Source organism: Notolepis coatsorum (assembly GCF_963971535.1).
Source record: "Notolepis coatsorum genome assembly, chromosome: 14".
Classification (NCBI taxonomy): domain Eukaryota; kingdom Metazoa; phylum Chordata; class Actinopteri; order Aulopiformes; family Paralepididae; genus Notolepis; species Notolepis coatsorum.
In genome coordinates, this window is record NC_140178.1 from 29,753,557 (window position 1) to 29,780,555 (window position 26,999).

At 46.0% G+C, this 26,999-nt stretch overlaps 1 protein-coding gene across 1 annotated transcript in view; it reads right to left on the minus strand.

Annotated features, from left to right (window-relative positions):
- The window catches only part of ppfia3 (PTPRF interacting protein alpha 3), a gene marked incomplete at its 5' end in the record, with an annotated part of 51,097 nt that extends 25,879 nt beyond the window's left edge, over positions 1-25,218 (minus strand). Inside the window, 20 exon segments of the mRNA XM_084328745.1 lie at positions 4,181-4,374; positions 5,771-5,933; positions 10,395-10,474; positions 10,624-10,686; positions 12,658-12,789; positions 13,553-13,575; positions 13,578-13,635; positions 14,377-14,553; positions 14,770-14,783; positions 14,786-14,862; positions 15,831-15,883; positions 16,799-16,884; positions 16,887-16,890; positions 17,330-17,458; positions 17,632-17,691; positions 17,867-18,106; positions 21,221-21,238; positions 21,240-21,323; positions 24,884-25,069; positions 25,072-25,218. Of these exon segments, the coding sequence (XP_084184871.1) occupies positions 4,181-4,374; positions 5,771-5,933; positions 10,395-10,474; positions 10,624-10,686; positions 12,658-12,789; positions 13,553-13,575; positions 13,578-13,635; positions 14,377-14,553; positions 14,770-14,783; positions 14,786-14,862; positions 15,831-15,883; positions 16,799-16,884; positions 16,887-16,890; positions 17,330-17,458; positions 17,632-17,691; positions 17,867-18,106; positions 21,221-21,238; positions 21,240-21,323; positions 24,884-25,069; positions 25,072-25,218 (1,988 nt within the window).
- Positions 25,219-26,999: the final 1,781 nt, after the last annotated feature.

The window sequence follows — 26,999 nt, forward strand, 5'->3', positions numbered from 1 at the left end:
AATAATAAGCAAAACAAATTACGTCAACCATTTATTTAGATATACGTTAAACATTGAATGGGTTCAAATCGACCCCATGGATAACAGGAGGGTGTCATGGTTCTACCTTGTCAGTGCTCCTGCCTCTCTCTGTTCACTCTACTGCTCTCATTATCGTTAACTAGTTACAGGTGGTTGTCATTAGAGACAGCTGATCTACGGTCTAGACTAGAGGCAGAGTGCATCTGGGTATATAAACCCGCCCCAGGCGTAGAGAAGCTGTCAGATCGTAAACTCTCATACCACGTTAGTCACGTTACTATGCTCTTGTATCTACTCTGTTGCTCAAGTTGTTCGCCTGGATCTCTTGTTCATCGACCTTGACCTAATTTCTATTCTCATCCTCTCTCCTAGCCTGTACGGTGAAGACCTGGAGACGCTGGCCTGCTGGTTAAGACCTGGGAGACACTGACTTGCAGGTGAAGACCTGGAGACACTGGCCTTGCTCACAACCTTGTCCTAATCTCTATTTTCATCCTCTCTCCTAGTCTGCACGGTGAAGCTGGAGACACTGGCCTGGTTCACAAAGTACTGCTCTGACCTACGCTCGGCTGATGACAACTGTTCCTGCTTTTCATCCCGTCTGTACGACTTTCATGCCCCGTGTATATCCTGGACACTACAAGTATTTCCCCTGTGTATCGACCCATGCCTGGACATTCGACCACCCTATTAAATATACCCATATTGGGTTTTGCTCAGTTCTGCCTACCGTGTCTCCTTGCCTGCACATTGGGTTCCAAACACAACCGTGATAGAGGGTTAAGTCACTTTTTGAGGATTTTTTTGTGTGCCTAAGTCATCTCTTCGTGATGCTGGCCACCTCTGGTAAAATTGCCTACATTCTTAATTAAAAAGATCATGCTGTTCCTATGCAGTTGTGAAATTATTAATAAATATCATTATTCTATATTTGGTTCAGTTTATTCAGTTTTTCTCTAAACTTAAAAAATATAACTTAAGCCATTATTCTAAGGAGGTGACAATATGGAAGGGTGAGCACCTGAGGCTAAATAAGAGTGCAACCTCAGAAACCCAAGAGTGAAGGAGGTATGGCTCTACCCAATTTTCTATATTATTATTGGGTGGCTAACATGCGATGCATCACATTTTGGTAATGCTGATCCTCCATCTTGGGTGACGATGGAGCTAAGCTCCTTGGCTGCTCTATCTATCACAGCCTGGTTCACCGTTCCCCCTCCCACTGAGTAACATAACTGATAACCCAATAGTCTGGCACACTCTGAGAGACTGGGCCCAATTCAGAAAGGACTTTGCTTTTCAGGATTTCTCCACCTCGAGCCCCATACTCTCCAACTATCTTTTCCCACCAGCTAGACTCGATCCTGTTTTTCGGCAGTGGCATAGAAAATAACCAACATAATTGCAAATGTAAAATCAATTCAAATCAATTGTGCAAATGTCATAAAATCCACTGAAGATATACAACCTCTGCTGTAACTATGAACATATTGAGTCGTTTCAAAGACCTGTTTGTTGGCGGCAATTTCGCTCCATTCACGCAACCTGCCGAAAAGGTCGAGCTACCCAACTCACGCCACTTTAGGTATTTACAAATTAGACCTGTGATATTCAGCTTCCCCCGACACAACAGACACGAACACCGCCAACCTGTTTCTATGTCTAAACTCTATTATATCTGAAGAAGAAGATTATTTTATTGTCAATGGTCCTCATTCTCGAATGGACATACGTGAAGGTTATGAAAGAATTCCTTCGTAACTCGATTTACGAACTTATTCGCCATTCTCGAATGGCTTCGTGTTGTACATTTGCTGTAGGATTTATGATATGATTTATGCCGTCACTTCGATCCTACAAACATCCGCGGAATTAAATAATTATAAATACAACAATAATTATTTGTATCATTAACAATCATGTTTTACATATATATATATAGTCATGACTCAACAAACCATGTCAGAAAATAAATTAATAAATATAGTAAACAATCGGGTGGATGTAGCTATAGTGGACTAGACTATTAATATTCCATATACCATCTTGTTCTCCATGATATTATTTATTGTTGGTTTTATTTGTATTTTTTGACATTGCTTATTGTATACATTGTAAGAGCCAGTGAAGAAACCTTCCAACAAGCGCTTCCATCACCACCACGGTCCTCTCCTGGCTGTTAGCGACCCTCTCCTGGCTGTCCAGCATTGCCTGTACCGTTTTGCCATGGGCACGGGCATTTTAATCGAATCTCCTTTTGATCAGTTGCAAATCGCTTGCAAATGAATATCCCCCCCATAAGGGTCAGCAAAAAGCAGACACAATGGATAGCCTCTCCTTATAAGGAGCTGGCGGGGTGTTTCTGTATGCAAATTCCATACAGCGCTTCCAGTTTAAGAATGAGTGACGTTTTTCATTCATGGGAACCCAGCTGCGATCATTTTGGCCACTTACGGAGACCGTTTCACGTGTTTGTAAATTTGTTAGTAGGAACTTTTTACCAAGATATTTACAAAGGTACTTACAAACATGTTCGAGAATGAGGACCAATGTACACAAGGCAATTCAAATTAGTCTTTTCGCATATCCCTCCTAGTTACACAAACACACTGTCCCCCACAATTTCATCAAAGAGGTCGGAGGGCAGGGTTGCCCACAGTGCAGAGGCCCTGGAGCAGTTTTTGGGGGGGTTCAGTGCCTTGTTCTAGGGCACTTAGGCAGGATGGTGGGCACCGTAGATGAAATACCAGCCACATGTCAGTCACCAGCTCACAGCTGGACTACACCCTCCTGTTGGAGATGGGGGTCGAACCAGCAATCTTTTTGGTTACTGGCCGGCCTCTTTACCTCTAGGCCATCCTGCCTCCCCTATATCTGAAATATACATCAGATTGACAGACATTACACACGCTCCTCTAGTCTAGATAAGATCATGGCCCGCATGGGAACCGGATCTGAACATCCCATTAGCGGAGGACATATGGGACGCGATATTTGGTCTTGGTGAATACGACATCACTCTGTGCGCGGCACAGTTTAATCCAATTTTAAAGTAGTACACAGAGCCCACACATCCCAAGGCCAAGCTAATCTTGCACGTACCCAGAGGTGGATCCCTGCTGCGACAGATGTAAGATGGATGAGGCAACCCTCGTTCACATGTTCTGGACATGCCCCAGCTCAGAGAAATACTGCAGAGAGGTGTTTAACACGCTCTCTCGGGTTACAAAGGTTGGAACCCAGTCCTCTGATAGCTCTTTTTGGCACCGTTTGGGGAGGATGATATACGTTTGACACTTACCCAGTGTCGTACACTAGCGTTTGCCTGTGTTTTGGCCAGAAGGGCTATTTTACTGAGATAAATGCTGCCACGCCCATTCATGCCCAAAGGCTTAAGGATGTTATGTCATGTCTTAAATTAGAAAAGATACGTTACTCAGTAACCCACTCAAATAAGAAATGTGAGAAGGTGTGGGGGCCCTTCCTAGAATACTTTCACGATTTAGACCCAGACACATCCGCCTGTTGAGACGATGCACGGTCTGATGATCTTTACCTCCAGGGAATCCTTTCACGTCTCTTTTCCCCGCCCTTTTTTTCCCTACTTTCTTTTTCTCTTCATTCAGTTGTAATTATTAAATATCTCACATGATTACCTTTGGCATCTATCCGGGGAGGGGGGGGGGGGGTTCTCTGTATGTTGATCATTGAAAATGTATAGTCTCTGATCAATCAAAAGTCTCTGATAAAAACAAACAAACATGGAAAGCCAAGGGCCAGAAATATAGCGTGTGTGGTAGTGGGTGGCAGTGCCAGAATAGGCCATTTGAAATAGTATCTTCTCAACAATAATGACTTCCTTGTGGAATATGTTTGTTAAGTTTTTTGCAAATAAACTAACTTTCCAGCACCTCTTTCTTCCCTTGTAAACACACCGTTTTCGGTGGGTGTAGCAGTGGCACACACTTGACATTTTAAATCAATTATTTGCTTGCCTGCTTGGCTACCCCACACCCAAAAGTATAACGCTTTTACAAACTGGGCAAGTACATTAGGGAGGTAGTAGGGTTACCTGGCTCCAGAAAGCACAGATAATTGATTCATCAAAGCTAATTTGTTGCTTGTAATAATAACAACACACGTAGCTGTGGCCTCTTACTTGATCTCCTTATTGATGGCCTCCAGCTGTTCCTGCAGCATGATGGCCAGGGTCTGGACGTCCGTCTGTCCATTGGGGGACAGTAGTTCGGAGCCAAACATTGTCTCTCTGTCCTCCTCGTCATCAGAACAAGCCACTTCCACACCTGTCTCGAACCCCGACACAAGCAGGGCCCCGCTCTCCCAGTCTGTGTACTGGACAGAAGATTAGATTAGATTTAGATTAAATTAGATCAGATCAGATTAGATTCAATTTATTGTCACTGCACAAGTACAGAGTACAGTGAAATTAAATTGGCATCTAACCAGAGTGCAAAGGGGCAGTAAAGTGCATTGCAGTATACACGTGAATATGGAGTATATAATATAATTTAATTTAATTGAATTAGCTTAGCATATTATGCTAAGCTAATGTATGTACAGTATTATTATATACAGTGGTACGAGTATGAATGACATTATGATAATAAACCAGTCTAGCCAGTGGTTTAACTAATATGAGTAGATTATATATATATATATATATATATATATATATATATATATATATATATATATATATATATATATATATATATATATATATATATATATATATATATATATATATATATATATATATATATATATATGTGTGTGTATATACAGTGTTATTATATAGTGTTATATGGATAGACTATAGGTTGGATATAGTGGTATAATGAAAGTAGGTATGAGTACAGTGTAACCCTTTCACTACCATACTACAGAAGGTTAATCCTTTCACTACCAAACTACAGACGGCTGTCACCATGGTGCAGAGTTCAGCGAGGTGACAGCTGAGGGAATGAAGCTGTTCCTGAGCCTACTGGTCCTGGAGATTCCTGTAGACCTCCCAGGGGTCCATGGTTGGGGTGCCTTCCTCAGACACCGTTTGTGCTGGACAGTCTCAATTGCATAATGGAGTCGTGTACCGTTGATGCGGTTTTCACCACCCTCTGCAGTGCTTTCCAGTCCGAGGCAGAGAAGTTGCCATACATCAAGAAAGGTGATGTATTAATCATCATCATCATCATCATCATCGGATTCCTTCACTCTATCAATTGTTTGGGCCCAATCGGATTTCACGCTGCTCTATTAGCCTACGTGTAGGGCTTTCACGTTGGATGGGGTGTGCTCTGCGCTTTGTGGAGGAGAGAGCTAAACAAGCAGAGCAGGAGGATAGATACTAGGAGCTCATTTTCGTGGCATTGTTCAAACACACCTGGTGTGCCCACTTCTTTGGAAATGTGTTTCACAATTTGGGGAAATCTGATCCAGTAACTAATGGCTTGTCCCTCCATTTCCTCCTCTGCCTGGCTGGCTGCCTAGTCTGTTCTGGAGGCGTGTGTGTGGGGGGAGGGGAGGGGAGGTCATAACACAGCTGTTCAACTGGGTTGAACTGTGGGTGCGAGCTCACTGAGTGGCATTTGGGAAGCCATTAGAAATAATGGGTTTCATGGCGCATGGGTAAAGTTATCGCGTCCTATCTGAAGGCCTCGTCATTAGTGGACAATAAAAACAAAACAAACGTGGAAAAATTGGGGGGCATAGGGTGAGTACTCACTCTCACCTTGGTCGATTCCTCGCGGGCGGAGCTCCACCGGGCACGGTGACTCCGTCTGACCATGCTTCCAACGTTGCCATAGTGATCCAGTGCCATGGTGGAGCCTGCTGGGAGGGACCCGCCTCCATGGGAATACCTGAGCTCTAGAGCACTACCTGGCAGAGAGCGGCTAGGGAGAGAGAGAGAGAGAGAGAGAGAGAGAGAGAGAGAGAGAGAGAGAGAGAGAGAGAGAGAGAGAGAGAGAGAGAGAGAGATTGTCATTGTACATCTGTTTGCCCTATCAGTCAATGAGTTCAATTATATCAACACTCTTGTAGGGCTGCATATACTGTCTGACAGCGTTAAATGCCTCCATTGTTGAGTGATTTATCCAAACAGTCCTAACAGATGTAATGATGTCATTAAATGGGGGGAAAAGGTATGACAGTGAATGAACGTTTCTAATGTATTCGTTGAGCACTGGAGCAAGGAAACTGCCACAAAAGTACAACTTATACTACTGAAGATTTTAATTAAAGGCACTATCTGTAATCCAAACGTGAACAAATAGCCAGCCACAACATAAATAACATAAACATAAAAACATGAGTAAGAATGGAGATGGGGGTGTTTTCATTCTAGTTGATTGACTGAGCTCTTGATGTACGGACTAACACTAGACTCATGGCCGTAGCCAGCTATGAGGTCACCGAGGTCCGGACCTCGGTAACTATTTGTAACTATTAAAAAAAAAAAAAATTATATAATTCTTTTTTTTATAAAAAAAATTATAATTTTTTTTTTTTTTTTTTTTTTGGTCAACGACCGGCCCACTACTAGGCTGAGACATCGGCCCATTGGTACTGACTGACACTGGGCTGGCCCAATCACATCTCTTACTAAGCACCCCCCCCGCCAGTCGTGCAGGTATATGACTGAGAGGGGGGCTGGTACATGACTGAGATGGGGCTGGTACATGACTGAGAGGGGGCTGTGGTACATGACTGAGAGGGGGCTGGTACATGACTGAGAGGGGCTGGTACATGACTGAGAGGGGGCTGTGGTACATGACTGAGAGGGGGCTGTGGTATATGACTGAGAGGGGGCTGTGGTACATGACTGAGAGGGGGCTGGCTGGTACATGACTGAGAGGGGGCTGGTACATGACTGAGAGAGGGCTGGTACATGACTGAGAGGGGGCTGGTATACATGACTGAGAGGGGGGCTGGTATACATGACTGAGAGGGGGCTGTGGTACATGACTGAGATGGGGCTATGGTACATGACTGAGATGGGGCTGTGGTACATGACTGAGAGGAGGCTGGTACATGACTGAGAGGGGGCTGGTACATAACTGAGAGGGGGCTGGTACATGACTGAGAGGGGGCTGGTACATGACTGAGAGGGGGCTGGTACATGACTGAGAGGGGGCTGGTACATGACTCAGATGGGGCTGTGGTACATGACTGAGAGGGGGCTGGTAGATGACAGAGGGGGCTGGTATACATGACTGAGAGAGGGCTGGTACATGACTGAGAGGGGCTGGCTGGTACATGACTGAGAGGGGCTGGTACATGACTGAGAGGGGGCTGGTACCATGTATTGGGCATCATTGTAGGTCAAACCATTAAAAAGTTAATTTCCACGGCAGCCATTTTGGATTTTGGTCTCTCACAAATTTCCCCCGCCTTTTTTAAAAATCCATTGAGAAACTAAGTGCCACAGATGACCCAACTACTAGGTCCATATCGTATCATCATAATATTATTTTTTAAATCATTAGGATAAGGGTTCCCTTGATAAAGATGCATGAAAAGGCTGTATAATATACAACACCAGTAGCTCAACTGCAAAAACTGCTTTTTTATTTGATTAGATTTATTTGGAAATTAAAAACACATCATAAAAACAAATGATCTTGACCAATTTGTATTCCTGAGGATATCACCTAAAAGCATTCATTAACAAGCATTAACACTTATTTCCAAGGTGGTCCTCGATGGAAGACATAAAAACACAGCACATTATAGCCTACTCAACTGCAAATTTTTCCTCAACTGCAAAAATGTATGCCTACTTATGTATTAGCCTACACGGAAAAACACATTCACAACAGGCAGCAAAGTTTGTTTTCAGCCAAGTATGGTAATAAGGTAACTATTAGGATATATATGGTATGGATTACTTACTCTTAATAACTTATTACTATCTGTGGTAGCTCTAGTCTCCACCTACACAAATAGTTTTTGTGCTGTCCATTGATCATGCACCTTCACGTGGTAGGCACATAGGTCAAACTCCCCAAACAAACACACCATTGATTTAATTGCCATATAAGATGAATATAAAACAAGAAGGTGATCTATTAACTGTGTAAACCTTATGCAATATTCATCATTGATATTTGAATACTTGAAATCTGTATGAACTGAGTAGTTAGTATCAAATGAAATAAGATGGAACTGCTCCATGCATTCATTGAATAAACAACTATTTTCTCATTACCAGTATGGTATTGTTTAAATTGTACAGCTTTTTGCACATCTTTGTCAGGGGATTCCAACAATTCTGGACCTGAATGTACCAGTTAATTGTAATCATCTCTCTCCTTATGTCTAGTCAAGCCAGGTTGTGGAGGAGAGAGACAGGGGTGAACAGGCTATAGACTACGTTGCCCATCCTGAGCCTGCTATGATGCAGGTGTTTTTACATCACCACCCAAAACAAGATTCAGCCAAGAGCGAGTGAGTACACTGGTCCACTTGTCCATGGCACTTACTACCCAGCTTTGTAATGGGTTGGGGGGGGGGAATAGTACAGTAGGTACGCATATTTAAGGGGACCGTAAGGATGGTGTACTGGTGGGTGGTGTCCGACCGATTATAGTGGGCCGGTCTGGGCCAAAAAAATAAATGGACCTCCCTAATTTCTAAACCCTGGCTACGGCCCTGACTAGACTACAGGTAAATTAGTTTCTAATCATATAATTGCTGTATTTAGCCGCTTAAGGTTTATGTTGTTAATGGCCGTTTAACACTGACGTAAAACAGACCTATATATTCTGATTCGCAATAGGTGAAAGTTCCAAAAACTTTATTCGCTTATTTTCCAATCAAGCTCTAATGCATGTACTGTATGTGAAGATAACCCACTTGTATATGGTAAAGAGGATACAATAAGACTCCGCCCTGAAATACAAACATGAATCTACAGCTAATAGAACTGGAGCTTTTAACATAATAAAGAATCCAAATGAAGAACCTTGCGACCAGTACTATCATCAACACTCTGGGCCCAAAACGGTGACATGTGGAATCAAACCCAAAATGACCCCTATAACCACCATTGACCATATTCACACGGTGGCCATTTTGCTCAGGTTATGATTCCTAAGGAAATGCTAGGGAATCTCAACCGCATCTATACTTTCCGTAGCCACATTTCTGGCAGACGCTCTCTTTTATTGGCCACTGTTGCCCAATCGCGTGACGAGCTGTGTCTTTGCCCATTTCCGCGTCGAACAGCCTGCAAACTACCTGCCGTTCTATCGCCATGCTCTAAGACAAACTCTAACCTTAACCAACTTCGAAAGAGTGCCTAAGCTTAACCGTCGAAAGAACTTGCCGTCACACTCTAAGACAAACTCTAACCTTAACCAACTTCGAAAGAGTGCCTAAGCTTAACTAGTGTAGAAACAGGCGTCGGCCAATCAGAGAGCGTCTTGCCAGAAATGCGGCTACGGAAAGTATAGACGCATCCCAACCTGATCACGACATAAAAGCAAAATGGCCGCTGTGTGAATATGGTCAATTGCTCCAAAACATTGAACCAGCACAGCACACTGTGTGTTTACCCACTACTGCCTCTATAGTAGGGATGAGATCGAATATTCGAATTTTCGAATAATCGATGCCAGTCTCCACATTTGATTTTCATGTCAGAGTCGAATTTTCTTTTTTTTTATATGGCATATATAATTAATTTTTTTATTTGTTTTAATACTTTTTTTTTGTATTGAGGCAAACCATTCTTATTTAATTCCTTTTTATATTTTATATTTAGAGGCAGCCTAATTTTCATAGCCTAATTGATCTAAATGCACATATGCACATGCTACTGTTTCTGTTTGTTTATTAAAACCGGTTGATAGGCCAATGCAATGCTGTTATTATAGGCTACGATGGTGAATGGTGTCATTTTGATTTATTGTCGGTCAGCTGAGCCGATCAACGTTCTGAAGGATTATCTGAACTTCAGATTCTGAAGTGCCTATTTATGTACAATACCCTTTGATTTTAATGATCCATTCTATTAAAAAAAATAACTGAATTTAACTGAAACTGAACATTTTAACTGAATTTAAACTGAAACAGAAAATAACAATATATTTTTAATATAATTTAAAAAAAATGCTAGAAAGTCCCATCCCTACTCTATAGAGACCCGGGTTGACCCGGGTTGAGCTCAATTCAATCAAACCAGGAGTTTACTTCTGATTCAAATACTGAAAAAAAACCTTTGGGCATGAGAAGCTTGTCCTATCCAACATATCGCAAAATCAATTAGAATGAATGTGTGGTGAATGAATACACAACAATCTCTGAATTTGAAATGTTTAATATCCCAACAAAGTGAAAGAGAATTGACATACCTGGAATAGGACCCCCCAGGTCTGGCTCTGAGCTGGTCTAGCTCCAGTTGAATCCTCTCTAGCTCTGCTATCAGCTGATCCTGAGAGCCGGGGGAGAGAGGGAGAGAGAAAGGGAGAGAGAGAGGGAAGGAGAGAGAGAGGGAGGGAGAGAATTGGTGAGAGAGAACAGAAACATCTGCCTCGTTGGTATTCAGATGGGAATGGAGCCTGTAGGAGTAACGTAACTCACTTTGTTTGCCAAGAGGTCATCCTGGAGTTTCTTCATGTTTGATAGTTCTTCAGACAGGGAATTCTGAGGGAGGAGGGGAGCGTGGGAATATAGTAGGGAACTTTACTACTATATTATTATAATAATACAATCACAACAACAACAACAACAACAATAATAGATGTGTTTCCTTAACTCATTCAGCACCAATCACGGAAAAAGTCGGGTTTACTCGCCAACCGTTCAGCGCCAATCACGAGAAAAGTCGGGTTTTAATTGTTATTTCTTTTATTAGCTATATCCATTAATTTTTCATCCATCCAGCCTGATGTTATCATTGGGAATGGGTCTGAGCTCGCAAAAGGGCAAATACCGCCGCCTACGCCTTCCAGCCGGTATTGCACTCCATTAGAAATGGTGTAGTTTATTTTCTGGGCCGATCTGAGCCGTGCGGGCAGGGTTTAAATACTCCGGCAGGACTAGCGTTTACAACGCTACATCTACGATGCTGCCCCCCCCCCCCCCCCCTTCATATGCATTGCTGGAGAATGTGGGACGGACCTCCACGAGCAGTATTTGGAATGGCGATCAGATAATTGGATTATTTCTTTTGCATTACATCAGAGACCAGGTAAGGACTCTATATATCCAATCTTGCGTTGATCTGATATTTCTTTCTACCGCGATCGAAGCTGTCTGTGTGTGTGTGGCTGTTTACCGTTGGGTGCAGGAGGTGGTTGGGGGGGGGGAGCGCCGCGCTACGAGGGCCATTTCATGTATGCACGAGGAGACATAATAATGATAATCTAGCGTTGATTTCAGGAAGATTCGATAATCAGGCGAAAAATGACAACGTGATAAGTGTATTCCACTAAAATGCTATTATCGCGTCTTTTCCTGGGATTACTAAAAATCACCAAAACTGTACGGATGAAAAAACAATCTGTTTTGTGCATGTTGACTGGAAGCAACTCACTGACAATCGACGGGTGTATTAGACCCATAGCTATAATATAAGATATATTTTAAGCAATCGCAAATGTCGCAGTCTCCCCATTGATTAAAGCGAGGGCGCTCTAGCGCCCTCTGGCGCCCCGACCCCTGGCGCTGATTGAGTTAAAAGGTGCTGTAACAGTTATGTCCATTTTGAAAGCAGAACAAACAATGAAACAAACAAACAACAACAATAACAACAAAGTTTCCTGGTGTTCATTACTGAATATTATCAAAATGCAGATTCCCGACTCTAAAATCATTCTGTTTTATAAACTAACTAATAACTTTCATGCCAGCAATCATGTTGGATTAGGGGTAACTATTTATAAGGGTGGGATTTTGGAATGGAACATATACATTAGGGCTTTCCCCGACTAAGGATTTGGATAGTCGACTATGATTGGCCAAAATTTGCCGTTAGTCGACTATTAGTCGGAAAAAAAAATTATAATATATATATATTTTTTTTTAATCATTCCATTTGGGCTGTGGGGGGTGCTTAATGTCTGAAGGAGTCGACTGAAGGCTTCTTGTTCTCTGCAAAAGCATGCAATTGGTCCACTGATGGATACATCTTGATATTTGTCTAGTCTAGTGTGTTCATTAGATGGGTGAAATCCTCTTTCAGTGCCTCTGTGCCTGTTTTCGTAGGCAGTTAGCCTCTGGTATGTGTGCCATTAGCGTTAGCCACGCTTCTATGCCTCTTTTCTTTTGGAAAGAATGATAAAAAAATATATATATTTATATATATATATATATATATATATATTATTTTTTTCTATTCGACTAAGAGGTTGGCAGTCGACTACGGCTCCTTTCGACCGATTAGTCGACTAATCGACTAATAGGGGTCAGCCCTAATACACATATTACATATGGCTTTGTATATGTAATGAAGTTCAGTGTCCAGACAGAGTGTTGGGAGGAGGCAGAGTTACTGAACCAGCGTCGGCTGAATTCAATGTAAACACGTATATATAACGACCGCATCTCTGGTCATGAAATGTCTCTCTGATCTAAAAGGCAGGACAGCAGCGCTGCAGTGGGCGCGAGGCGAACCTTCTCCTCCAGGGCGGCCATCCGCTCCTTCAGATGGAGCTGCAGCCTCTCATTGGACTCAGACAGGAGCTTGTCCACCGTATCAGAGAGACGCTTGTTGTGTTCATCGTTCATCCTCTCCCTCTGCCTCGCCTGAGGGATAGAGAGAGAGAGAGAGAGAGAGAGAGAGAGAGAGAGAGAGAGAGAGAGAGAGAGAGAGAGAGAGAGAGAGAGAGAGAGTAAGCGAGAGAGTAATAGAGTGAGAGAAAAAACAACAAGTGACAGAGGGAAGACAGAGGGAGGGTGGGCCTGGAGTTCAGAACAAGCGTGTCGCTCTTGACTGAGAGCGAGAGGGAGGAGATCTATATCTCAGCGGGCAAATAGAAGGTTTAGAAAATTAGCGCACCATTGTACAGTGTAAAGTACCGACGAAGGAGTGGTATGAAAGAGGGGGAGGATGAAAGAGAGATAGCTGGGGGGGCGGGCAAGAGGGGGGAGAGAGGGAAAGAGAGAGTGAGAGAGAGAGGGATAGATGGAGAGAGGGAGAGAGAGAGGAGAGAGAGAGAGAGAGAGAGAGAGAGAGAGAGGGGGGGAGAGAGAGAGAGAGAGAGAGAGAGAGAGAGAGAGAGAGAGAGAGAGAGAGAGAGAGAGAGAGAGAGAGAGAAGGGGGGAGAGAGGGAGAGAGAGGGAGAGAGAGGGAGATAGGAGAAAGAGAGAGAGGGAGATATATGGGTAAGAGGGAGAGGGGGGAGGGAGAGGGAGAGAGAGGGAAAGAGAGAGAGACAGGGAGAGAGAGAGAGAGAGAGGGAGGGAGGGAGGGAGGAGGGAGAGAGAGAGAGAGAGAGAGAGAGAGAGAGAGAGAGAGAGAGAGAGAGAGAGAGAGAGAGAGAGAGAGAGAAAAGCAAGCATGATTCACCCTCTGTAGTTCCTGATTCTTCCTTCCCAGTGTGCCTCCATCTGTCGCAGGCGCTCCTCAAAGTTGCCATGGCGCTCTTCTGCCTGAGTGACAGGAGGGGGCGGGAACAGGGAACATCACATCACAGAGCAACAATCAGCGCACAGGAGATATTACACGGTCTACTAATTAGTTTCCTGAACCATACCAGATAACGTGTAACGTGAAGGTTTGCCTTTGATCCCCGGCCTCTTATTGCATCGAGTCACAAAGGGACACATCAATCTTGCACTTGCACAGAAGCGCTCGTGCCTTGACATGTCGCGCTACAGTAAGTGTAGCCATTTACTGTGAGAGGTTACGGTTTTTGGCAGGAGAATGTTTGCTAACTCTCTAGCAGCGCTCTGTTGTCTGTTTACACGAATGTCAGAAGACAACAAATGAGCACTAAACGAACGTCAGAATTATACAGCATTAATCTGCCAATGATCAAGACTGGCGCGAAGAGTGCTCTCTCTCTCTTTACACAAGAAGGAGTGTGACGCGGAGTTCTCGGTTTCACTAACACATTAACTCAACCGCGTGCATGTCTGGACACACACACACACGCGCACACACACACACGCACGCACGCACACACACACACACACACACGCGCACACACACACACACCACACACACACACACACAGGTACACACACACACACACACACACCACACCACACACACACACACAGGTACACACACACGCGTGAGGGCACATACGTCAAGTGCACACATATGCACGTATATATATAATATATAGAGTATATATATATATTTATTTTTTTATAATAAAACATGTGTGTGTGTGTGTGTGTGTGTGTGAGGGGAGGGGGCACACACCCCTTGTTGAGCGCTGCTACTCTCTGGGCAAGCTGGGCCTCTATCTCGGGCAGCGTCTCCGCCCGCTGTAACGTCTGCTGCAGCTTCTGCTTGGCATCGTCCAGCCGCTCCTGGAGCTGCCTGTTCTTCTCTTCACTCTGCGCAGTGAGGCAAATGAGAGGTCAAGAGTGGAGAGACGAGAAGACGAGGAGGGTGAGAACAGACACCCCGTGGCGCCGTCAGGCATGACTTTTATCGGCCGTCGAAAGGGAATACATTAAGTGAATACTCTGCCTGCCAAATGTGGAATGTGGAGTCTCGAGCGCCGATGCCGCAATGAAAACACAAACCCCGTGTAAAAATGACAGTCGCACCTGTCTATAGAGGATTCTTTGCTGGCTAACTCGTTCTCCAGCTTGTCCTTTGTGTCGTGGAGAGACGTCGCCTCCCTCTGGGCGCTCAGGTACCTGCAGTCCAGGATGTGACACAGAGAAGGGGGGCTATGAGCAGAGCAGGTACAATGTAAATGGTAAATAAATGGTAAATGGCTGCATTTATATAGCGCTTTTATCCAAAGCGCTTGACAATTTGTTCCTCACATTTTACCCATTCACTCACACATTCACACACCGACGGCGGAGGCAACCGTGCAAGGTGCCAACCTGCTCATCGGGAGCAATTAGGGGTTATGTGCCTTGCTCAAGGACACTTCGACACGCTGCCAGAGAGGAGCGGGAATCGAACCGAGAACCTCCGGATTACCAGACGACTGCTCTACCTCCCGAGCCACTGTCGCCCGCAATGTGTGAGCGGCACGAAGGCTCTGAGAGACATTTGGGTCAAGAGCGAGTAATTCATACAACATTGTTCAATAAACAGGTCGTTCCAGGTCAGGTGGCTGAAGTTGGATTTTTTTAGAATGTTTATTGATAAGATATGATATTCCTTTATTGATCTCCTTGGGGAAATTCTGGCGTAAAGTGGGTAAAATGTATTGTTTTATTCTGTGTGATGTGAATATCTCAATGGTTCTCTGGACCCTGATAGAATCTTATAATTCCAAGCTCACAACTATTTCTGGTGGTATAGTGTGTGTGTGTGTGTGTGTGTGTGTGTGTGTGTGTGTGTGTGGTGTGTGTGTGTGTGTGTGTGTGTGTGTGTGTGTGTGTGTGTGTGTGTGTGTGTTGTGTGTGTGTGTGTGTGTGTGTGTGTGTGTGTGTGTGTGGTGTGTGCGTGCGTGTGTGTGTGTGTGTGTGTGTAGTGTGTGGTGTGTGTGTGTGCGTGCGTGTGTGCGTGTAGGTATGTAGGTGTGTGTGTGTGTGTGTGTGGTGTGTGTGTGTGTGTGTGTGTGTGTGTGTGTGTGTGTGTGTGTGTGTGTGTGTGTGTGTGTGTGTGTGTGTGTGTGTGTGTGTGTAATGGGGGAGGGAGACTTAACCTGCGCTCTAGAGTGGTGATTCTCTCCTCCATGTCTTCTCTCTGACACAGAGCCTGAGAATGGGGGAGGAAAAGACAGAAATTAAAAATCAAGATGCACAGGAGAAAAGAGAGAGACAGAGAGAGAGAGAGAGAGAGAGAGAGAGAGAGAGAGAGAGAGAGAGAGAGAGAGAGAGAGAGAGAGAGAGAGAGAGAGAGAGAGAGATAGAGAGAGAGAGAGAGAGAGAGAGAGAGAGAGAGAAAGAGAGAGAAGGAGAGACAGAGAGAGAAAGAGAAAGACAGAGAAAGAGAGAAAGAGACAGACAGAGAAAGGGTGAGAGAGAGGGGGCAAGTATCAGCTACACAAATACAGCAGGTGTTGATCAGAAGGATCACCGCGCTTCGACAGCCGTTAGCTGAAGAATGATAATGACTGGTTGAGAGACGTTGCTGACAGTTCCAAAACTACCCCGTGGGTTTTTCCAAACGCTATTGCACAAGTCCAGGAATGGCAGAGGAAGGGGGGGGGGGGGGCGTGGGCAGAGCAGGTGAGCAAGGTACCGGTATGTTGACGAGAGGAGGAGACATAGCGGAGGAGAGGAGGAGGGGAGACATAGCGGAGGAGAGGAGGAGGAGATACACTGATAAAAATACAAAGGGTTGGTAAAACAAACTCTCTACCTCTGAGACGCCTTGCAGGCCCTTCCATCAGCTCCTATCATACTGGCTGATTAACAACACCAAGTCCATTCCCAACGCCTGCAGCCTTACTGTTGGCACTGTCGCCATGGCTACAGGGCAAGCAGAAAATCTCACGTGTACAGCAGCAGTTGTTGCAGTAGGAGAATGGCTTTGTTGCCATAGGAAACTGTTGCATGTTTCCATTAGCATGGCTGGAACTAGACAGTCTAGTCTAGACTCTTTGAGCAACTGTGACAGACGCCAAATCCACGACATTACATCTCCCACCACTGGCGCAGCGAAGCCCACCTCCTTCACGTCCCTCTGTAGCTTCTGGTTGGCCTCCTCTGATCTAGCCAGCTCCCTCCTCGCTGACGTCAGCTGCTCCTCGATCTCCCGACCTGTTGAGGGAGAAGGCGGGATACAAGGTCGGTTGCACGCACACACATTTACATTTACATTTACATTTAGTCATTTAGCTGACGCTTTTATCCACTTAAAGTTCTGTACGACAAGTCACCAGGAAGGGCACAACTCTATCAGCTGAGTAACAATGTTCATCAAAGTGTTGCGTGCTACAGTGTAGGTTAGTTTATTAGGACAAGTGCATGACAGTAAGGTTAGTTAGGGTTAGACTACACACACACACACACACACACGCACACACACACACACACACACACACTCACACACACACACACACACACACACACACACACACACCACTCTCTGTTCACATAGCGCCTCCAGTTTGAGGCACATGATTTTTCCTTTGCCTGTTTGCCTTTCTCTTTTGTACAGTGTCACAGACACAGAGTCGTTCCCTGTAGAAGCAAGTACCTGTCTGCACATGAGCGCCAGTCTCTCTTTCAGCTGGCCCAGCTCTGATCTCTGTCGCTCTATCTCTCCTTCTCTCTGCCTGTCGACCTCTCCTTCGTCTATGATGGAGGACGGTCCGTTGGGGAGCCTCTGGAGGGGGGGGGGGGGGGGGGGGGGGCGGGGTTTAGAGACGAAAGCGGAGAATTTGGAACGATGTCACGGCGGTACACAAACTGTCCCGAGTAATACATTGTCCCTGTATCTTGTGCGCCATCCACATAAAACGAACATATCTCCCACAGCGCATGTGTGTGTTGGATTACCTCTTTCCCGTTCTCTAGGCCTTGCTGTCGTCTCTTGATCTGGTCCCTTAAAGACAGCACCTGAACCAATGAGAGCGTCGTCAGGGGGACTCTTCACCAATAGGAGAGGGGAAAAGGGGATTGACACGGCGGGCCATTTTGCTGGGCGTAGGTGGGAAAGGGTTGGAAAGGAATCCCAACCTGAGAGCAAAAATGGCCGCCGCGCGAATGCGGTCAGAGCTGGGGTCCGACTCACCTCTTGTGAAGAAGACTGCAGCTCTTCCTCTAAGGCAGACACTCGCTCCAGAGCCACGCGTAACCTCTCCCGCACCTTCTCGTCCAGCGCCTTGTGGTGCTCGAACAGGGACTTCAGGGCCTTGAGGACCTCCACCTCGCTGGAGACCCCGGCCGGAGACTGGGCCTGCCTCTTCACCACGGTCATCCTCAGGCTGCGCTCGTGGCGAGACACCAGACACTCCAGGTGCTCCAGCAGCAGCTGCAGGGGAACAGGGGGAAACGCAGGGATCAACTCACTTTCAACGTGCGATTCATTCAGGAAGTGGCTTTTCTGTAGATGTCGAATACTGAGATTTTTTGTTTGTTTAACCTTTATTTACCCAGGGTTAGGTTCGCTGAGCCGATGCTCTTTTTCAGGAACGCCCTGCTTCACATTAATCACACAGTTCCATTCACACCTGGAGCTGCCCAGTACAACCACAGTCTGACACCGTTGGCCACTGAGCAACTCCACTGGAGCAGTTGGGGGGGTTAAGTGCCTTGCTCAAGGGCACTTCAGCGGTTGGTGTTTTAGGGGGATGGGAGAGAGTTATGAATTCACTTCCCCAGCGCAGGTTTTTCCTGCCGGTCCCGGGGAAATACGTTTGTATGAAAAAGGTTGTCCTGTCTCATCCTATTGACAAGTGAGTGAGAATGAATGTTCCACCCTCAGCAAGTAAACAGCCATTTCTGTTGACATTTTGCCTCGAATTGAAAGGGAATTGATCCCAACCCCCGATAGAGAATAGTTCACTTATGGTCTCTTCACACAGATGCACTGATCTGATCTGCTCTGCTTTGATTTGACACTCATATTGTGATGGATGAGATTGTTCCTGTTCATAGGCCCATCATCATGTCTTTATTGACAGGCCAAAATACAGACGCACCAATAGAACAGACTTAAAGGGGAAATCCATGAATGAATGAATGAATGAATGAAAACTTTATTTAACGGATTGCAGAATGGGTACAATACAGTACGGCTCAATACACACAATTAACCCTTTCACTGCCACACTACAGAAGGTTAACCCTTTACTATCACACTACCGACAGTTACCGTCGGTAGTGTGATAGTAAAGGGTTAACCTTCTGTAGTGTGGCAGTGAAAGGGTTAACCTGCTGTTGTGTCACAGTGAAAGGGTTAACCTTCTGTGTATTGTCGCAGTGAAAGGGTTAACAGTTTGGTATTGTTGCGGCAGTGAAAGGGTTAAGGGAATGCAGACCAGAGAAAGACGTTTGTCTTGTTTACATCAGGGTGCCCCATTTTCAATTCATAGTGACATTTATGACATACACAACATACATGACATCATGACATTTATGGCATAGGGACATACATGACATACAGGTATATAGCACTGTTACATTTGTGACATATACGATATGCAAATATACAGTACTGTTACCCATAGATCCTAACAGAGATTATATACATATGATGGGGAGGAGACTGTACATTAGGAGGGGGTGGGTGGGTGGGAGAAAAATATACATACGGTGGGGAGGAGACTGTCTATTTGGTGGGGGGGGGAGTTGGACCTTTACGGTGGCCAGTTTCGAATTGCAGCCTCCCGTAGGTGCTCTTTGAGAGCGGTTTTGAATGTGGGTAGGGATTCACATCTTTTTACGGCTGTGGGTAGGGCGTTCCACATTGTTGTGGCATAATTGCGAAATGTGTTTAGTCCCTTGTTTGTGCCGAATCTGGGTTGAACATGATTTGTGGAGCTCCCTCTGGTGTTGTGGTCGTGGTATTCACTGACCTTTGGGAAGTATTTCGACATGTACATGGGTACCTGTGTGGTGTAGTGTATCTTGTAGACCAGGCCCATTGCAAGTTGCTGTACTCTGTGTCGTCTACTCTAAGCCATCCTAGGTAGTCAAAGTGGGCAGGGATGAGATGGGTTCTAGGAGTAAGGTCAAGCAGTAGTCTGACTAGTTTGTTTTGTGATGTTTGTAATCTTGTTTTTAGCGCCTTTGAGGTGCTTTGGTACCATGAGGTGCACGCATAATCATAGTACCCTTGAATGAGTGTTCCTGCCAGAGTCTTCAGGGTATTCTTGTTTACCAGAGAGGAGATCCGGTACAAGAATCTAGTTTGTTGGTTGACTTTTTTTTATTACATTGGATGCAATTCCCTGAAAGCAGAATCCACATTGTGCTATTCCAATGATCTTGGACAGTTAAGTCAATATCTATAAACATAAGACAGCTGTCTCCCTATGTTGGATTTGTGATGTCATCAAGTGGCATTTTTTTAAGGTGGTCCATTGACAATTAATTAGTAACAGACTTTGTGGGCTATTACATCAAAATGTATTTTATTATTTAACTCTGAGTCAGAAAATGTCCCTGTATCCCAGTAGAATCACCATGGTTACTGTCATAGTATCCTCTTCTACTATTCACTGTCTATGGAGCCGCTCCAGGATTTGTCTCTTGATGACATCATCATTACTAGAATCTCGGGTGTTTGTCCACATTCACAAATCAAAACTGAGCTGTGCAATATTATAGACATATCATGTGAATTCTACTTTGAGGGGACATTTCCCTAAGCTGCCACTCATTGACACAGTTGACGCGCACATTGACGCGCGCACACACACACACACACACACACACACACACACACACACACACACACGCATGCATGCACACACACACACACACACAACATACACACACACACACAGAAAGTATTCACTAAGTCCCCATTAAATGACAATGAGAATGCTTTTCAACATGTTTCTGGATGAAACAGGCTGTTAGGGTGGAATTTAACACCATGAAACAGGCTGTTAGGGTGGGACTCAAAACCAAGAAACAGTCCGTTAGGGTGGGATTTAACACTATGAAACAGGCCGTTTGGGTGGGATTTAACAACACCATGAAACAGGCCATTCGGGTGGGATTTAACACCATGAAACAGGCCGTTAGGGTGGGTCTCAACACCAAGAAACAGGCCGTTCGGGTGGGTCTCAACACCAAGAAACAGGCCTATAGATGGGACTCAACACCAAAGATGATGACACCGATGTCAGCTGTCACTCCATCATTGAGTACCAATGCTTTACATGATGGAAGGCGGTAGTGGGGGTATTCTAAACATCTGTTGCATGTCATTTTATACATTATGTGCAGGATGGATGATTAACACAATTTCAACCCTTTTTTTCCGGGGATAAAGAAGAGTGGAATTCAGACATAAATAAAATACTAGGAAATGCTACTTCTGTCCAATTTCTGTCACACGTCAGTACATTATCTGTACAGCACATAGACATAAAAGCAACATCATGGGCACTTGTAAACAAAGAGGTGTACTGACCCGCGTGTTGTTTCTCTCAGGCTTTCAACTCGGAGATCTCCTCCTCTCTTTCCAACAGCTGTTCCCGGCACACGTTCAGCTCTTTGGTCAGCACTGCAAATTCCTGGAGGGTCACAAGAGGGCGCTGTTATTTACTCAACAAGCACCGCACGAGGTCACGATTACATGCATGAAACCCATACAGCCCAATTAACAGAGTCAAATAGCTTGACGAGACGCAATTATATACACAAACACACTTTACGGGCAAATAAACTAATTAAGTGTGAGAAACAGGTCTCAGGTATTGAGTACTCAGACTCACGCATGTACACACGTAGATAGCCAGGCACATATACGCACACACACACATGCATGCATGCAAGTATAGGCATGCGCACACACACACACACACACACACAGCAACCCACCCAGAGTTTGGCAAAGACAGGAAAAAGCTGACGAGTAACCAAGATAATAGGACATAAAGACGTGGCTGTATCTACCAGACTGTTGTGCCTTGGGGAGTTCTAATTCACTACTTGATATAAAATGCAACGGTCCAACTTTACTGCATGCATTGGGGCTAAAGGTGGTTTAATTGTGTGATAACCATGACTAACTCTGTGTGTGTTGTCTAGCCTGGAGTTTAAAACGGGCACACTAACTGGGGAAATTACACATATGTAGCGTAATGTCTTATATTCTCCATTGATGGCGGTCCAGCTGACATGTTGTGATTTTGTGTAATTTGCTGAAGATTATGTATAATTGTGTTTTCGCAACATGAAAGCACTGGGAGTAATCGGTGCTTCTTCGTGTAACTGCATTGTATCTGTGGGAACTTAACAGCCAAAAAAGGGGGTTACGAGTGAGCGACGTCATCAGGCATGGGCCACTTGTGTGAATGGGGTCAACATTCGACGGCGTCTCTACGATGACGTCTGTGTTTCTCTGTTCATAATGATAACGCTCCACTGAACACACGCTTAGCGACTGTACCTATTGTGACGCCGCCAAGGTCTGTAAGCATTAAAGAAAAACTGCTATGAAAACAATTTACCGCTGTGTACCGTACTCTGTTTGCCATTCTGCCTCAGCTGTGGGCTGGCTCTATTGCATGACAACGCAGTGACGTTCGCTGCCGGCTCCCAATCTGATGCAAAACACGCGGCTCCGTCCTACAGCACGTGAATGCGGGGCGGATCATGTGTGTTCTCACACATACATGTGCAAGCTAACCTCTGGAGAGCCAGTGATGCATAGTACGGCCCTTATCTTAGCTTCATGTTGACAGTGATCAATTCCCCCGTGAATTTAACAGATAGCTACCTTTCCACACACACACACACACACACACACACACACACTCACACCACACACACACACACACACACACACACACACACACACACACACACACACACACACACACACACACACACACACACCACACACACACCACACACACACACACACACACACACACACACACACACACACACACACACACACACACACACACACACACACACACACACACACACACACACACACACACACACACACACACACACACACACACACACACACACACACACACACACACACACACACACACACACACACACTCTGCCTCTACCGCCCAGAATGCATTCAATGTATAGTAAGCGAGAGCGGGCGACGTCTTCATCGCCCACAAGATATACTGTAGTGTGGACACAGGGACACATTAGAGTCACAACCTACGAGATGGACAATGAACATCTAGTCATTACCCTCACTGGGCTGTGAGAGAGAGAGAGAGAGAGAGAGAGAGAGAGAGAGAGAGAGAGAGAGAGAGAGGAAGATGCTTATTGGGGAGTGAAGGGGGGAACATTGCCATGTACACATGGCGCATGCTGGGCCCAGTGGATTTCATAATTCTGGGATTGATTGAGAGATGGTCTGATGCTCTCTCTCTCTCTCTTTCTCTATTTCTCTCTCTCTCTCAGTAGCCATCATTACGGTCAGCCAGAAACAGGATCTCATTGTGACTGTGTTCTATGCTGTCCTCTGCCTTCATCTTTCTTTCTCTCTTTCTCTCTCTCTCTCTCTCTCTCTCTCTCTCTCTCTCTCTCTCTCTCTCTCTCTCTCTCTCTCTCTCTCTCTCTCTCTCTCTCTCTCTCCTCTCTCTCTCTCTCTCTCTCTCGCATGCACGTGTGCTCTGTCTCTCTCATCCTTTAACTCCACCTTCTCCTCCCCATCTCAATCCCAGCATTCTTCTTCTCTCCTTCATCCATCTCTATCTCTGCCTGTCTTAATCCACACAACACCTAAATAGACTCCAGGAGCCACCTTATTAGTATGCAGTGGTATGCAAATGGTTTGATTTGTTCGTCTCTCTCTCTCTCTCTCTCTCTCTCTCTCTCTCTCTCTCTCTATCCCTCTGCCCCCACCCCCTTTCTCTCTCTCTCTCTCGCTCTCTCTCGTTGTGCCATGCTGTCATTCTCCATCCTTCCCTCTCCCTCTCTTTCTCTCTCTCTCTCTCTCCCACAATCTTGGCAGCGGCTGCACAGACAGCAGACGCACCCTGTGAACTCGGCTAGTATAGAATGTAACAGCGAGCGCCATGCTGTTCTATGTGTGCGTGCGCGAGCGAGGGGCGTGTGAGCGTCCGCGGGTGTGTGCGTGCATGCGTGTGGTGTGTGTGTGTGTCCGCAGATGTGTGCGCCCATATTGATCTTCCTCTCAGCGAGATAATGGCCCTTTAATGTCCAGTCATTCTCTGTCAGATTGTGCAATCCTGTTGTGTGTTATTTCTTTTGGATATCTCAGCTCTAGCAACAGGGGGGGGGGGGGGGCTAACAAAAAGGAAGACATCACCACACAAGCCATTCAAGGATACTGCCTGTCTAAAAATAGAGATGAAGCTGTTGTATGTTGGGGCGGAATTAAAAGAAAAAAGAAAGAAAATACTATTTAGCACTCAGGGATTGGGGTGTGTGGCTAATATTATTGCCAATATATGCAACATTTTGGTGTCTGCGCCGACCTCCATGCAGCCATACTCATTACAGAACATGCAACCACCAAACAGCTTGTAGCGATTACAAGCAGATACTGAACTTTACAGTGCCAAACAGATCCCAGTTCAGTCTACTTAGCAGGAGAAGCTGTGCCAAAACACCACTGAACCCATTACCTACTGTATGGCTGAACTCTATTACACACAGATAGAGCGGATAACACACACACATGAATACACATGCACACGTATACACACCTTTCTTCTGTCTTTCCCTGATCAGGCAAAAGAACACATACCTCTACCACCACAACTTCCAAGCATAAGCACTGCATTCCATTTTATTTTATTCTACCTTTTATTATTTTATTCTACCTTAATTGTCTGTCCATTAATGTCGCAACCAAAACGACCAAATCAAATTCCTTGTATGTGTAAACCACTTGGCAATAAAGAGCTTTCTGATTCTGAATCTGAATCTGCACTCTATCTATACATGTTGGCCTAATGATAGAAAGCTCTCTCTGTGGAACTGTGGCAGAGTAGACCCATGTGTGTGCACACACGCACACGCACACGCACACAGACACACACACACACACACACACACACACACACACACACACAGACACACACACACACACACACACACACACACTAGGGCATGGAACATGTACCTGAGGCAGGGCGATGGAGAGCTGTCTCTGGAGCGACTCCTTCTCGTGCCCCAGCTCCCGGAGGCGTAGATGGGCCGTCCCCAGGCAGTCCTGGGTGTCCCTCAGGCTCTCCAGCAGCCTCTCCCTCTCCGTCAGCATGTTCACCATCAGGGACTCCAGGTTCCCGGTGCTCCCCCCCTCGTCTCCCCCCGGGGCTCCCTGCTCCCGTAGCCGCTGCTGCCCACGCCGCCCAGCCCGCCACCCAAACTCCCGCCGCTCCCCGCGGGGGAAGACGAGCCCCCCGTTCCACCACCACGCCCATCCTCAGAGATGGTGGGCATCACCTCGCACATCATCTTGAGGCCGGGGGAGGAGCGAGCACAACGTGTGAGGGGACCGGTGGTTGTGAGGGGACCGGTGGTTGTGAGGGGACCAGGGGGTGTGAGGGGACCAGGGGGTGTGAGGGGACCAGGGGGTGTGAGGGGACCAGGGGGTGTGAGGGGGCCAGGGGGTGTGAGGGGACCAGGGGGGTGTGAGGGGGCCAGGGGGTGTGAGGGGACCAGGGGGTGTGAGGGGACCAGGGGGTGTGAGGGGGCCAGGGGTGTGAGGGGACCAGGGGGTGTGAGGGGACCAGGGGGTGTGAGGGGGCCAGGGGGTGTGAGGGGACCAGGGGGTGTGAGGGGGGCAGGGGTGTGAGGGGACCAGGGGGTGTGAGGGGGCCAGGGGGTGTGAGGGGACCAGGGGGTGTGAGGGGGCCAGGGGGTGTGAGGGGACCAGGGGGTGTGAGGGGGCCAGGGGGTGTGAGGGGACCAGGGGGGTGTGAGGGGGCCAGGGGTGTGAGGGGACCAGGGGGTGTGAGGGGACCAGGGGGTGTGAGGTGGTGCTATCTGATAGGTTGAGGCCGTCCGTCGTGAGGTTCAAAGTGATGTATGGAACTCTTTCGTCTACAGCTCCCAAAAGAGTAGCCCCGGTGGGTCTAGAAACCACTTGATTGGCTGGATGTTCATGAATTGTTTGCATCTAATTGGCCCCTTCAGGTATCTAGTGTCAGGCTGATTGCGTGAGGCTGGTGCTGGAGAGTGACTGAAGGGTAGCTTTGGGAAGGGGAAGGGGAATGTGCATGAGTGTCTTGTGCGCGTTGAGGAAGCCAGGGAGAGAGTTGGGCTCCCGTGGTTGAGGGGCGTGGAAAGTAGGGCAAACTTAGTGGGACTTGGGGCTAATGGGGGGGTGGGGGGTGGGGGGGCGGGGGGTGAGGGGAGGAGGGCAGGTCTGGTGGAAGGCCTCAGACCTCAAGACCAGTCTTCACATTAATGCAGAAGCACCTGAAAACAGAGGATTGGGAGAGGGTACATTTTAACAATGGGATATTGTATTGTAGGTACTGATGCTGATGATGATGATGGGGGGGGGGGGGGGTGAAATGATGGGCAGGTGTCTGTGCATAGAGAGGCCACATGTTCCAGATATACTGTACTAGTGATATTTTTGCCCAGCACATTATACACTCTCATATTATCATTCAGTCCAATCTGACCCACAGGGACGAGCATGTGTGCCCATCTATCTACCTCAACGAATAACGATCATCAGACCAATTGGCATTGCAGTAATTCTGTCTGGTATATTCAATGGCATCCCTATACTCACGTCTAGAGTCATTTATCCATCGGTCTGCTTCGGCTGATACCCAAGGAAGGGTCCATGGTCATAATGCTAATAATGAATGCGCTGCATGATACACGAAACAAGGCATGCAGGCTTACCTTTATGTCAGAATCCTACAAAATATAGTGTATGGCAAATAAATAACAATTTAGGCTAGGTCTACATTTAAGTATTGATGCGGCTCTCTTTCATACACATCCACATGAAAAAAGGGTGTCATCAAATATAGTGTATGGCTAAATAAATAACGAATTTAGGCTAGGTGTCTACATTTAAGTATTGATGCGGCTCTCTTTCATACACATCCACATGAAAAAAAGGGTGTCATCATCATGAATTGTAATTATGGGCTGTATCCAGGAGGAAATAGGGTTTACTTTCTATGTATAGCGTAATCCGTTTATTACAATATTCCGGATTAAGTCAAATGCCGGTTATCTTTAGGACGTTAGTTTGGGTAAATAAATTGCTG